Raw genomic sequence first — 12,748 nt, forward strand, 5'->3', positions numbered from 1 at the left:
AGAACAGGTTCTTTCCAAACTAACACCTTAGTGAAAGGTGAGATTTACAATAGGAAGTCAGGGAAAACTCCTTTTTTTTTTTCAAGGGATAATCAATACCTGACTCCCAACCTCACGCGATGGCCTAGTACACTATTTACATATCTCAGCAGGGAGAATGAGGGCAGGGATTCCTTAAATGGATTATCAAGGCTGCTGTCTAATTTAATTGGCTGGTTGACGTCGCTGAAAGGAGAAGGAGGAAAAAGGAAGGGAGGAAATAACGTATGAGGGATAATGGGAAAGGGGGAGGGAAAAGGTAGGACAAACAAGGGAAAAAAAGGGTTAAAGAAAGAAAGAAAAGGAAGGGGGACAAAAAATTTTTTTTTAAAAAAGGGGGGACACGGGCACTCTTACATCTATACTATATCAATTGTTCTAAACTTATATAAATAAAGAAAGATGCACTGTTTTTCTAGCAGGTTGATCACCTCTGCTGCTTCTCTTTCGTGCTGCCCAGCCACCGGCAGCAGGGTATAAGAGGTTTTCCTCCTCTTAGGGATTGGGGGTTCATGTTGAACCCCAGAGGGTGGCTTTGTTGGGGTGGGCTAGGGGGGGTTAAAAATGTTAAAACGATCAGGTCGGAGGGGAAGGTATTCTGTTATTATAATTCTTCGCTGAAACACTGTACGGGAAATCATAAACGGGCAGAGGGACTAAATATGTTGAAATGACGTTCAGAGTTAGATGTCTGGCTTGGAATGTTGCGGGACTCAATGGTAGGAACAAGAGACGGCTTGTCTCTGAAGAGCTTAATCTGTACAAACCTCAGATAGCCTTGCTTTCCGAAACACATATCACCTATAATGACCGCAAACTTCTTGGGCAGTTAGGATACGATGTGTTAGTGCGCTCCGAATGCAGTATCCCAACTAGAGGTGTTGCCATTCTAACACAGAAAAGATTAAATATAGCATTAACCAAAACTAAGGTGGATAAAGCCGGCCGATGGGCTATTGCTCAAATACTGTGGCATGATAATATTTTTACTCTCTGTGTATTTTATGGCTCGAATATTGACGATCCTTCCATTATAGACAGGCTAAATATAGAACTTTTGGATAGCAGGGGAGAACTCATCATAATGGGGGATTTTAACCTCATTATGGATTATAATATCGATACCACCAGACATCGAGCATCCCAGAGGATGCGCCGCTCCCGAGCCGCTCTCATCGAACTCGGTCGTATTCATAACTTAAAAGACGTATGGCGAACAATATACCCCTCTATTGCTGGTTTCACATATTTTTCAGCACCTCACCAACTTTGCTCAAGAATTGATATGGCCTGGGCCTCAGATAATATCATAGAGAATAGCTCCATGGAGCTTTGTCCAAGAGTGGCTTCGGATCATAATCCAATTATACTAACATTCATTATGCCACAGATCTGTCGGAAACCCAGGACATTTACATTTCCCAGACACTTATTGTCCAATAAGGACTATATCTCACAACTGAAAAGCACACTTAGGCGAATTTATTGCAATAAATATAAATTCAGCTTCACCCAACATTGTTTGGGATACGGTTAAAGCTAGCATACGGGGGTTTACACAGCAGTTCGTTCTAAATCAGAACTCTCTTTACAAACTTGGCTGGGCTGCTATGAGTAACACTATAACCAAGCTTGAAAAACAGCTGTCACAGGTCCTGATACAGGGTGTATCGGATGTATCTGACATATGCCAAAAGCTAGCTCGCTCTAAGCTCAATATTAAAACCAGACTCATGGAGAAAAATATGAATAGTCTACATAAATTTCATCTATCTCAATATGAGAGTGGGGATAAGATCGGCAACATTTTAGCATACAAAATCGCCGATGATAAATCTAGAACATCTATAAAAGAAATCAAGGGTCCAAATAACATTGTTTATACCCAACCTGAGCAGATTCTCGAGCAATTCGTAGCTTTCTACAGTGCTCTATATACCCCAGACGAACAGCCTGCTCTGAATAAGATTCAAGAATATCTGGATACTAATCTAATCAAGGGTAAGCAGACTGAAAATATGGCGCTGCTCTCTGAAAGTATCACCGAGTTAGAGATTAGAAAAGCGATTGCTACACTACCCTTAGGCAAAGCCGCTGGAGAGGATACTATTCCATATTTATAAATTATGCTCGGAGGAAATGCTGCCATTGTTTACTGATGTGATCAGTAATGTTGGGACCACCGGGAAGGCTCCTAAATCCTGGAACACTACCAGGATTCGCTTTTTTTAAAAAAAGGGTAAACCTGGAGACCAATGTGGGTCATACAGACCCATTTCACTTATCAACATAGATGCTAAAATCTTCGCCAAGGTACTGGCTATCCGATTAGCTCCACTTATCCCCCATCTGGTATCCCCTCATCAACACGGCTTTGTCATGGGAAGAGATTAAGGGTGGGCGTAGTGGGCGTAGTGGGGCTACGTGAAGCAGCACGTAGTGTGCCCAAATCTACGCAAACTACGCGCTTCGCGTAGCCCCACTACGTGCCACCCACCTCCCGCCCGCCCTTCTTTTAAATAATATCAGCAATATAAAATAAATTAAAGTAAAGCGACTTACCGTAAGCGCGGCGTCTCCGGGGCTCCCTCTTCTTAGTTTCTAATTTCTTCTGACAAATGCGCATGCGCGGACGCCCGCGCATGCGCATTTCTCGCGAGAAATGCGCATGCGCGGATGTCCGCGCATGCGCATTTGCCAGAAGAAATTAGAAACAGAAAGAGGGAGCCCCGGAGACGCCGCGCTTACGGTAAGTCGACTTACTTTAATTTATTTTTCATTGCTTATATTATTAAAAGGAGGGCAGGCGGGAGGTGGGTGGCGGGTGGCAAGCAGCTAAGCTTCGCCCTCGGCGTGTGCGTAGCGCTGCCCTGCTTCGCCTACTTCGGAAAGTGCGAAGCAGGCAGCGCTACGTACACTACGTGGGCGAAGCGTAGTGCTACGCCCGGGTTTAGAAGAGATACTACTGCTCATATCAATATGGCTATCACTTCATTCGACGTGGCTAGGTTTGGACCCACCGCACTCGGTATGATTCTTTTGGATGCCGAAAAGGCCTTCGACCGAGTGGGGTGGGAATTTCTCTGGTCAACGCTGACCACTATGGGCTTTCACGGCCAATTTCTTAAATGGCTACAGGCTCTTTACGATCACCCCACGGCTAGGCTTTGTTATGCCGGGCTAACTTCTACTAGCTTCTCAATTTCTCGTGGCACCCGGCAAGGGTGTCCATTATCACCCTTGCTATTTGCGTTATCGTTGGAACCCTTTCTTGTCGCTTTACAAGCCAATTCCAATATTACTCCCTTTGTACACGATCAGAAATCGCAAAAAATTATGGCGTACGCCGATGACATTGCGGTCTACTCAACCAATATACCGACAGCCATACTGGGAATCACTGAGGAGGTTAACAAATTTGGTTCAGTTTCTGGCTACAAACTCAACTCACATAAAACACAAGTCATTGTGAATCACAAACCCCCGACTCAGATAGTAGGTACCTGTAGAACAGCCACTTATCTCGGCATTAAAATTTCTTCTGATACCAATGAGATAATTAAACTTAACTACGAGGCTCTCCTCAAAGAAACTATTACAACTCTAAAAAAGTGGCATAAGGTCCCCCTCAGCATGGTTGGCAGGATTAATTTAATTAAAATGAGTATTTTACCTAAATTTCTATACTTATTTAGGTCTATACCTCTCCTTGTTAACAACACATACTTCAAACGGCTGGATGGGATTTTTAGTAGCTTCATCTGGGGATACAAGAAGGCTCGTAGATCAATCAATCTTCTCAAACTACCTTTTAATCAAGGCGGTATGACCTTCCCTGACTTTAGATTATATTTTCTCTCTGCTTTCCTTAGTCGTCTTCGCGGCTTGTTCATCCGTGACAAGCAAGCGCTTTATTGCTACCAATTTGCTTTAGGGGAGGAATCTAATATGTTTCTAGCCAAAGCTAACGACCCAAACTATTTCAAACGGGTAAAGTTCAAGACTATCAGAGACACTGTTAAAATTTGGCAACTTATTCTGGCTAAATTTAATACGTCTCTTTTCCATCCTCAATTATCTCTATGGGCCAATCCGGGTCTTCCGGGGATTTTTCACGACGTGATATTTTACATGTGAAAAACCACTGGAATAGAAACACTCGGGGACCTTCATGGTAACGACGGCCTTTTGGCCTTCGAGACACTAAGAACAATATATAAACTACCTTTAACCTCACAGTTTAAATACATTCAAATACACGACTATTTAATACGTAAAATAAAGCTACTAAACATCTTAGACTCAGATATCTGGAACTGTTTCTACTCTAATAAGGTTAGATCACTTATTAGTCTTGGTTATAAAGCTCTAACTTCGCTTAAATCAGACGACTGTGGGAATATTGCGGCAAAATGGAGCTCTCGCTTGGGTTTGAATATTTCTGCTAATCAGATATCATCTTCGCTAAGTAGTTTCAATCGCTCGGTCCATTCTTCAAGCTTGAGATTACAACAATATAAAACGATATTCCAGCTATACTACACTCCAGAAAAAATTTCAAAATGGTCCAACAATCGCTCCAATAGCGAACGGACAAGGTGTCCTAAATGCGACCTATCAGCCGCCAATCTTGAACATATGATGTTCACGTGTCCTCGACTCTCGGAATTTTGGTCTAAAATCAGCCAGGGTATGGCGCAGATTCTGTCACAACCAATCACACTAAGTCTGGCTAATGTACTTCTAGGCACTCCTTTGTTAAATTACTCATCTGTAGCCTCACAAGCTGACCTTATCAATATTTTGATTGGTTGTGCCAGACTGACCATCGCTAGGATGTGGATCTCAAGTAACCCACCACACGTGATGGAGTGGTGGCTTCTGGTCAAAGAAATTCATACCATGGAAACTTCTCTAGCCAAGATCAGAGGTCCTAAATCTCTTCAAAAGATAGATCGAATCTGGGGCTCCTCAACTCTATGTTAAGATTGATGCACCTAAAATTGTTTGTAATTTGGCCGACTTGGACAATCCTGGCAGGTCTGTCGATGCCCCCCCCCCCCCCTTTTTTTTTGGTCAATTTTATTTAGACTAGTTCCCGTATAAGTCATATATTTCTTGATTTCTAATTCTGATATGTTTCTCTATGCCCTGTTTGATATGTTTAATTGATTTCTCTGATTTGTTCGATTGTTTGACACTCGTTGTTCCGATCTCTTGTCCTGATCTCAATAAAAAAATGTAAAAAAAAAAAAAAAAGAGATTAAGGTACAGTAGATAGTGAAGCTTGTTCCATCATTTCTTCAAATGATGACCTATTTTGTGCTCCAAGTATGACTATGCCCCATCTTTTTGTGAAATCACATCTAAACAATATTGCAATTAAAGGGGAACCCTGTAGCCTTTATCGGGTTGGCATGTTAGTCCAATGTGCTATTAACAAAGGGTTGAAATTGTGACATTTCTCGGTGCTGCTCACCTGCCAAACAGGTATGAATACCTTTTGAATGCTTAAGCAAATGTTTGGGTATTACCAAGGGTGATCCGGTAGGTGCGATTTAATGTTAAATAATGTTAATAAACAGTAATAATCAATTACAATTGTGAGAAAGCAAGAAGATAAAATATATAAAAAGAAATGTAGTCATGTAGATTTTGATGTCAAGCCTGACAGACAAATGTTTAAGTTAATTTTACTTATTTAGTTGATTGTTTTAAACATGCCATTTTCAATCAAACAATAACGTTATGGCTGAACAGATCTGCTTTACATATTTAGGTCTCAGTCTATCGTATGTTACTCTTGGAGGAGGACCTTATGAGAACATTTTGTTGTGCACTGTAACATTTTTATTGTTCTGTGGTTTAAGGGTTTAAGTTATCTGCATCCATAGTTATTCTTACCACATTACTCTAATTTAATCCTCATAGAATTGATAAATGCTCCCTATTGACAGGCTAATAAGCATTTTCAAATATATCTTAGAACATTTCCATATTAGAAGGTCCATTACTCTCATTTAATCCTCAGAGAATTGATAAAAACTCCCTTTTTACAGGCTAAGCATTTTCAAATATATCTTAGAACATTAACACATTAGAAGATCCATTACTCTCATTTAATCCTCAGAAAATTGATAAAAACTCCCTTTTGACAGGCTAAGCATTTTCAAATATATCTTAGAACATTTCCACATTAGAAGGTTCATTACTCTCATTTAATCCTCAGCAGAAAATTGATGAAAACTCTCCTTTAACAGGCAAAGCATTTTCAAATATTTCTTAGAACATTACCATATTAGAAGGTCCATTAACTCTAGTAGTGCGATTATTTTGTTGATGAATTTGTAGAGCTACTGCTGCCCACACCTTTTGTATCCACCAAACCTCATCCCATTGCCCATGTGTCTCTAGCCAGACTCTTGGAAATATTTATACGATCCTCCATTTCACTATTCTGCAGAGGATTCAACAATATTTCCATCTTTTCCATGCATAATGCATAGATTCCTCACTGATAAAGTGTCTACATGTTATAAACCAGTTTAATACACCCATGGTTTGGCTATTGGCTGTCATATTATATTAATCTGGGCCTTCAATTTGCAGTGGAGGCTTCAACCTCTCTCCTCAATTAGCCCTTCTCTTCTATGAACACTCCTGTGTATTTCAATGTAGGGCCTGTTGAGAACATCGAAAACAACCTGGACAACGTGGTGGAGTCCATCGGGTGCACAGTGGAGCTGCAAATAAACCACACCAAGATGATGTGGAAAGTGATGATTGCACCTATAAAGAGCATTTTTGGAAATGTGGTGGTGAGTATGCATGGAGGAATTCAAGCTTATATGGGGTTGGGGAGGAAGCACTGTGAACTAGCCACAAGGTTAAGTACAGTGCTTCATAAATAAAAATAAGTAAATAAATGAGTTGAAATAGGTGAACTTCTAAGATTCCAGATTATTTCCAAAGAAACAGAGAAAACTGCTCTGGGAACATCTAAAGAACACATGCATGCTGGTCAACAGGTGAGAACCGACTGTATCTTTCACTTTCTTTTCATTAAAAATTCTCCAACGATGCTGAAGATATTTGAGGCATATGCCTCTTTAATATCTTCTGCAAATATTACACTTGACTAGACAAGGATTTTCCGAGTAGTTCGTGAACTACTAGTAGCTCCCCAGGAACCTGTAGGTAGCTCGCCTATGTGCAGCCCAGTGAACTAAATAAGAAGCCTTTGCTTGGTTAAATTAATATACCTGTACCAACTTGAAAAGTGCGTACTTGAGACATAAATGTGTGGATTTTCAGAATTCATAAGCTGATGTTTGAACAATGGTTGAGTTCCCAAAACATATTTAAAGCTGATGCCTGAGTGATAAAAATCAAACAGTGTTGGGGAGGCTGTAACTAATATTATTAACTTGGTGCTAGGGGCATTGCAGATAGGGGTGTTCCACACTGACAAAGCCTTTATCACAATACTGCTAGCAAGCCTGCCCGATGCGCTGAGGTGGTCACTGCTGGTAATCTTGCATATGGTGGGCACTAATGTAACCTCATCTGACATGGTTACTATTATATCTTGGATGATATTAGGAGCAGGGGGAGGTTTCATTGAACCTAAGTAGATCTTATTATAGAAAAGGTTAGAGCGCCCTGGACTAGACTACACTGATAGTTGCAAGGAAGGTTGGAAGATAGCTGGATGAACCTTTGCCCAAAAATAAGAAATTTTTCTTTCAGTCTGTTGATCCTTAACCCCAGTAGGGCTGGGTTGAAAACTGTCACATATCAAGGGTGTGTGCCTTGAAAGGAAAGTTGGGCTGAAGTAGAGTCAGACACATATCAGGGGTTGCTGCCTTTGGAATACTACTATAGCCTTAGAGCCCGTCATAGCGTGCTCTACGGGCCATTAAATGCCTGCTCCAGCGTTAAATGCCCGAAACCAAGGGGGCAGGCCTTTAATGGCCCGTATAGCCAGCTACATAGGGCCCTAAGGCTATTGGAACAAATGTACAAATTTGTAAAAACAAAAGCCTCTCGCAGCCCGAGGGGTTTATATCCCCTCAGGCCCTGAGATGCCTTTGTTCACAGCAACAGCTGTGAAATGAGAAAAAAAAACATTGGAATGTAGCTCTCCGGGCTTCTGCCGGCCAGTTGAAGGCGGGAGCACTCCATTGTCTTCAATGGAGCGCTCAACATTCCAATGTTCAAACAGAGTTTGGACAGAGCCTGTCATACGTCAAGCATGCCTGGCTACAAATGTCTAGAATAGTTATAGTACTGTAAATCAGATATTAAGACTACTGCATATTAAAGCCCCACATAACTCTTGGGTAAAACTAGTAACATGTTATGATTGTCTGCCGGTGAGATCCTAGTGAGATTGTCTCAAGTTACTAACCGAAAATGTGTCACTGCTCCTATCAGAAAGAAGCACAGGAACTCAGAAAAGACTCCAGCAAAATCAAAAAAGAGTTTGAACCGATTGAGGATCAGGTAAGGAGCGAAGCAGGCTTGAACAAAAAGACAGAGGCTAAGGAGGAGGCAAAGGCAATGAAGGAAGAAGAAGAGAGAAGAAAGAGGAAAGAGGAGAGGAAAAAGGAGGAAGAGGAGAGGAAAAAGAAGGAAGAGGGGAAGAGGAAAGAGGAGGAGGAGAGGAAAAAGAAAGCAGAGAAGAAAAAAAAGAAAGAGGAAGAGGAGAAAAAGAAGGAAGAGGAGAAGGAAAATAATGAGCCAGTTAATAAAGGTGCCAAGAAATTTAACCTCCCCACACAGAAGTTGTTCGAGATCAAGACCATGCTTCGTTGTGAATGTGAGTACATATCCTTCAAAATCACTGTGAGAAGGTATTAGTGACTTGTCAATACTACATCTCCCCTGTCTTTGAATAAGAAAAAATGAATTCTGTGCGAAAGCTCAAGTGCTCAACGTCACCATCAAAGTGCTGGGCATTAGCCTCTGAGCTTCAAGCACAGAGATGCAATACATTAAGTAAATATGTCCATAACATGGCCCAATTTCCCCCAATCAGTAAAACACCACAGGAGCCCAACTAGTACATTCACAAGAACCACAGTAGTAAACAGCAATCCACACCACTACCACCATCAAACTACAAAAGCTCATTGGTGAAGGGTTGCTACAAATAAAAAGCATTGTGTAGGGAACCAACCATCCCATCATATACCCTCCTAAACCCCTGTTCACTCTAACTCACTAGCAATACCCGACAAAGGTAAGAGGTAAATAAACTGACTCCCAAAAGGAAGCTCCAGAGGATTTACTCAGTGGACATGGTAACCTAGGCATCTGCTATTAGCGGGCAGGGTGCCCACAGAGCTGGGGGCATCCTGGTACTCTGTGACCCCTTTCCACCGTGTAGAGCGCCAAAGCCTGCCCAGTCAGAACCATTTCAAGAAGCAATTTTTCCACAAAAAGATTAGCACTAGAGCCCTCAGTGTTTTCAGGAACTCTAATGATGTGCACATTGTTGCTCCACGAGCGCCCCTTCGTATCATCCAGGTGCTCTGTGAGGTTCTTGACCTCTGTTAGAAGCTTACGTAACTGGGCCGTATTGTCTTTGACCACAGGGGTGGTGTGGGTCAGTACTTTCTCTGTGTCGGACACTTTCCCAGCCAGTTTGTTATGACTGGTAGAAAGACCACCAGGTCTAAAGTCACTGTTTTGATCTTGTATTCAAGAGCCACTTTCGTGTCCTTCATCGCCGCCAGAATGTGTTCATTGTGTGCTTCCAGCTGCCACTCTTTTGCAAGCTGTGGCCGGGAATTTGCCTGCTTCCACAGTTTGGTTTGGTTAGGTTGCACCATGCCTCCAATCGCTTCGAGGGGTATTCCGTCCCCTGGGCCAACCCGCCACACCACCCGCAAGCACATTTCGTCTCAGCCACAGTGCCATTATTTAATAGATCTTTAATCTACATATACTTACTTCCTTTAAGTATCTATATACCTTCCATGTACGTATGGAAATATATATTAGTTTCTTCTTCTTAAGCATATCCAATGTACATCCTTAGATCTTACCCTATACCTCTCTCAATATATCCTCTTCCTCAACTCTGACTCATCTCAAACCTCTTTCTGCTACTCTTTCCAATGCACTACCCTATTTTTCACCCTATCCCTCTATCAATATATGCTCTACCTCCGCTCTCTTCAACCCAAACCCCATACCACTACTATAATGCCCAAAATAACCTTTTCTAGACTCTTCCCTACTCTAACCCTCCTTGCATCATCTCATACCGCTTTTACTATTCCGATCCACCAAAGCAAGCCTTTCTAAACCCTTTCCTGACTCTTCCGCCTCCACATTCCTTTTACTCATTCCGAGCCTCCTCCTACTACTGTGACCTCCCCAAAAAGTCTAAATCCTTCCCTCTTCTTTCCCTCCACTATCCTTTTCAATCCAAATAACAGACTAACATGTCCACCTGTCAAATGTATGGGTTCCAGAGTAGCGTGCTACTTGCCAAAAAAAACCCAAAACGCTTCAACACCTCATCAGGGGTAGCAAGCGCTATATAAATGCAAACCTTTTTTCCTCTTCCATCCATCCTCTATCTTTCTCAATCCAAATAACTGACTAACATATCCACCACTCAAATTACTTTCATATTTCACTATATTAATTCACCACTAATCCTTTATGGGTTTCAGAGTAGCGTGCTACTCGCCGAAAAAGCGCTTCAACGCCTCGTCAGGGGTAGTAATCGCTATATAAATGCAATTACAATACAGTACAATACTTCAACCCATGTGAATATCTGCCCATCTCTACCTTCAATGCTGGGTGTTACAGATCTCTGGCACTTCATCAAAACATCCTGGAACACTACTTTGCACAGATGGGAAGACCAATACTGCCTACACTTGGCTTCCTGCCCTGCCTCTCTTTAAATGGTTGTGCAACACAGGAGGCACACAACCTACTTCAAGTCTGTCACCTTTAAAATTGCATGAAATAGCTTGGCACAGAGGCATTTACTTTCTGGGCAAATATTTGAGAATAGGTAGTATTATAAAAAAAGATGTGATGGGTCTATCTGACCTGCTTACATTGTAACTTTACAGCATCTGCACAATCCCACCTATGTACACTGTGGCTTAACAATGCGTTTTCTCTCTTTATATATTTATTTGAAGCATTAATTGGGTGTGTGATGGCCCAAGAGGGTGAAGAGACACTGCTAAATGAGCTACCAGCATTCCATGCCAAATATCTAAAAAAGTTAGGCCTTGAATTGCTTTCTAAAATTAAACAAGTTAGTTTGACATCTCAATTTGAATGATATTGAGTTCCACCTGGTCGCAAATTATCTGCCACCCAGGCAATTTTGTTTACCGTGGGTAGCTGAAGAAAACACGTTGTGGAAGATCGCAGTGTTCACAAAAGTGAATAAAATTAAAATGAGGACGCAGCCATGTAATCCTTTAAATTAGACAAAGAGTATTGAAAAGTAGATGCTTAACATTAAGGAGTTAATGCAGGGTCCACAGATTAACTGAAATAGGTGGAGGATGTGGTAAATTCAGGAGCAATTGAATTAGATATGCTTGGAGACCAAGTCAGAGAGCATTGGCATAATCCAGTTGGGATCCAACCACTGGTTGAATGATGGGATAATGAGCAAATTTAGGGATAATAAGGAGAATTTCTTTAGAAATTTCAGATGATGAAAGCATGTAGAAGAAATGCTGAACTTGGCCATCTCTGCAAACTCACCCCCAAACACTTTACCTACACCCTATTTTTGCTGAATTCGGTTTTTGTTGGCCTTAAGACTATGGGCACTTTACCACTGCAACCAATGCTTGTTCTCACACTCTAAAACATGCTAACTTTGGCTTACACCTGACAGACATACTAAGAGGCAGATGTATCATTATAGCAGTTTGCGAGTCCTTATTAGCGATTTTTAGAGAATAGCTATTAAGGACTCGCAAAATGCTATGTAGATAGTAATCGCAATAATTTTTGCGATTCCTAAATATTCCTCAATAGCGCATCGCAAATTGCGATTCGCAATTAAGGAATCCCTTCCCATTCATTGCTATGGGCCAAGAGGCGCATAAGAATGAATGGGAATTGCATGCGCAATTTGCGAGTACCCAATAGGAACTCGTAAACTGTGCATACAATTTCAAGGGTGCAAGGGTTCCAAAAGGACACCCTGCTGCACCTCTGAAATGTGCATGTGTGCACATGTGGCGCATGTACATGCCCTAAGGGCATGTATGTGTGCCACATGGCACTTTGAAAAAAGCAAAAAAGTGCTTTTTTCAAGGAAATTGCAAATTACCACCAACTTGAAGTTGGTGGTAATTTGCGATTCCTTACAGCAATATCGCAATTTGCGATGGCTACTAGAAAAGCATTTAGGAAATTGCAAATTGCGATTCTCTTAATGCATGCGCAAAATAAGGAATTGCAAGCTTAGCGATTCCTTATTTTGCGAGTAGGTTTTACTTTCTTACATTGCACACAGCTAAATTGTGATTGCAAACGATGAAATTCAGCGAATTTCAGCGTTTGTAATCGCAATTTAGCTTGATACATCTGGCCCTTAATCCCTAGTAAAGTGGTATACCATATACCCGGGACCTGTACATTAAATGCTACTAGTGAGGACGCAGCACTGTACCATCCAATTAAGTAGCCCATTAAAAGATGTCTTTAG

The 12,748-nt window shown here is 41.5% G+C and overlaps 1 protein-coding gene across 1 annotated transcript in view; it reads left to right on the forward strand.

Moving 5' to 3' along the window:
* The first annotated feature begins 1,649 nt into the window (after positions 1-1,649).
* The window catches only part of DCST1 (DC-STAMP domain containing 1), a 249,222-nt gene continuing 238,123 nt past the window's right edge, over positions 1,650-12,748 (forward strand). Inside the window, exons 1-3 of the mRNA XM_085637022.1 lie at positions 1,650-2,040; positions 6,718-6,857; positions 8,476-8,544. Coding sequence (XP_085493148.1) covers positions 1,650-2,040; positions 6,718-6,857; positions 8,476-8,544 — 600 coding nt within the window. The remainder of the gene's footprint in view (positions 2,041-6,717; positions 6,858-8,475; positions 8,545-12,748) is intronic.

The sequence above is a fragment of the Triturus cristatus genome, chromosome 12, assembly GCF_964204655.1.
Source record: "Triturus cristatus chromosome 12, aTriCri1.1, whole genome shotgun sequence".
In the NCBI taxonomy this organism is placed as follows: Eukaryota; Metazoa; Chordata; class Amphibia; order Caudata; family Salamandridae; genus Triturus; species Triturus cristatus.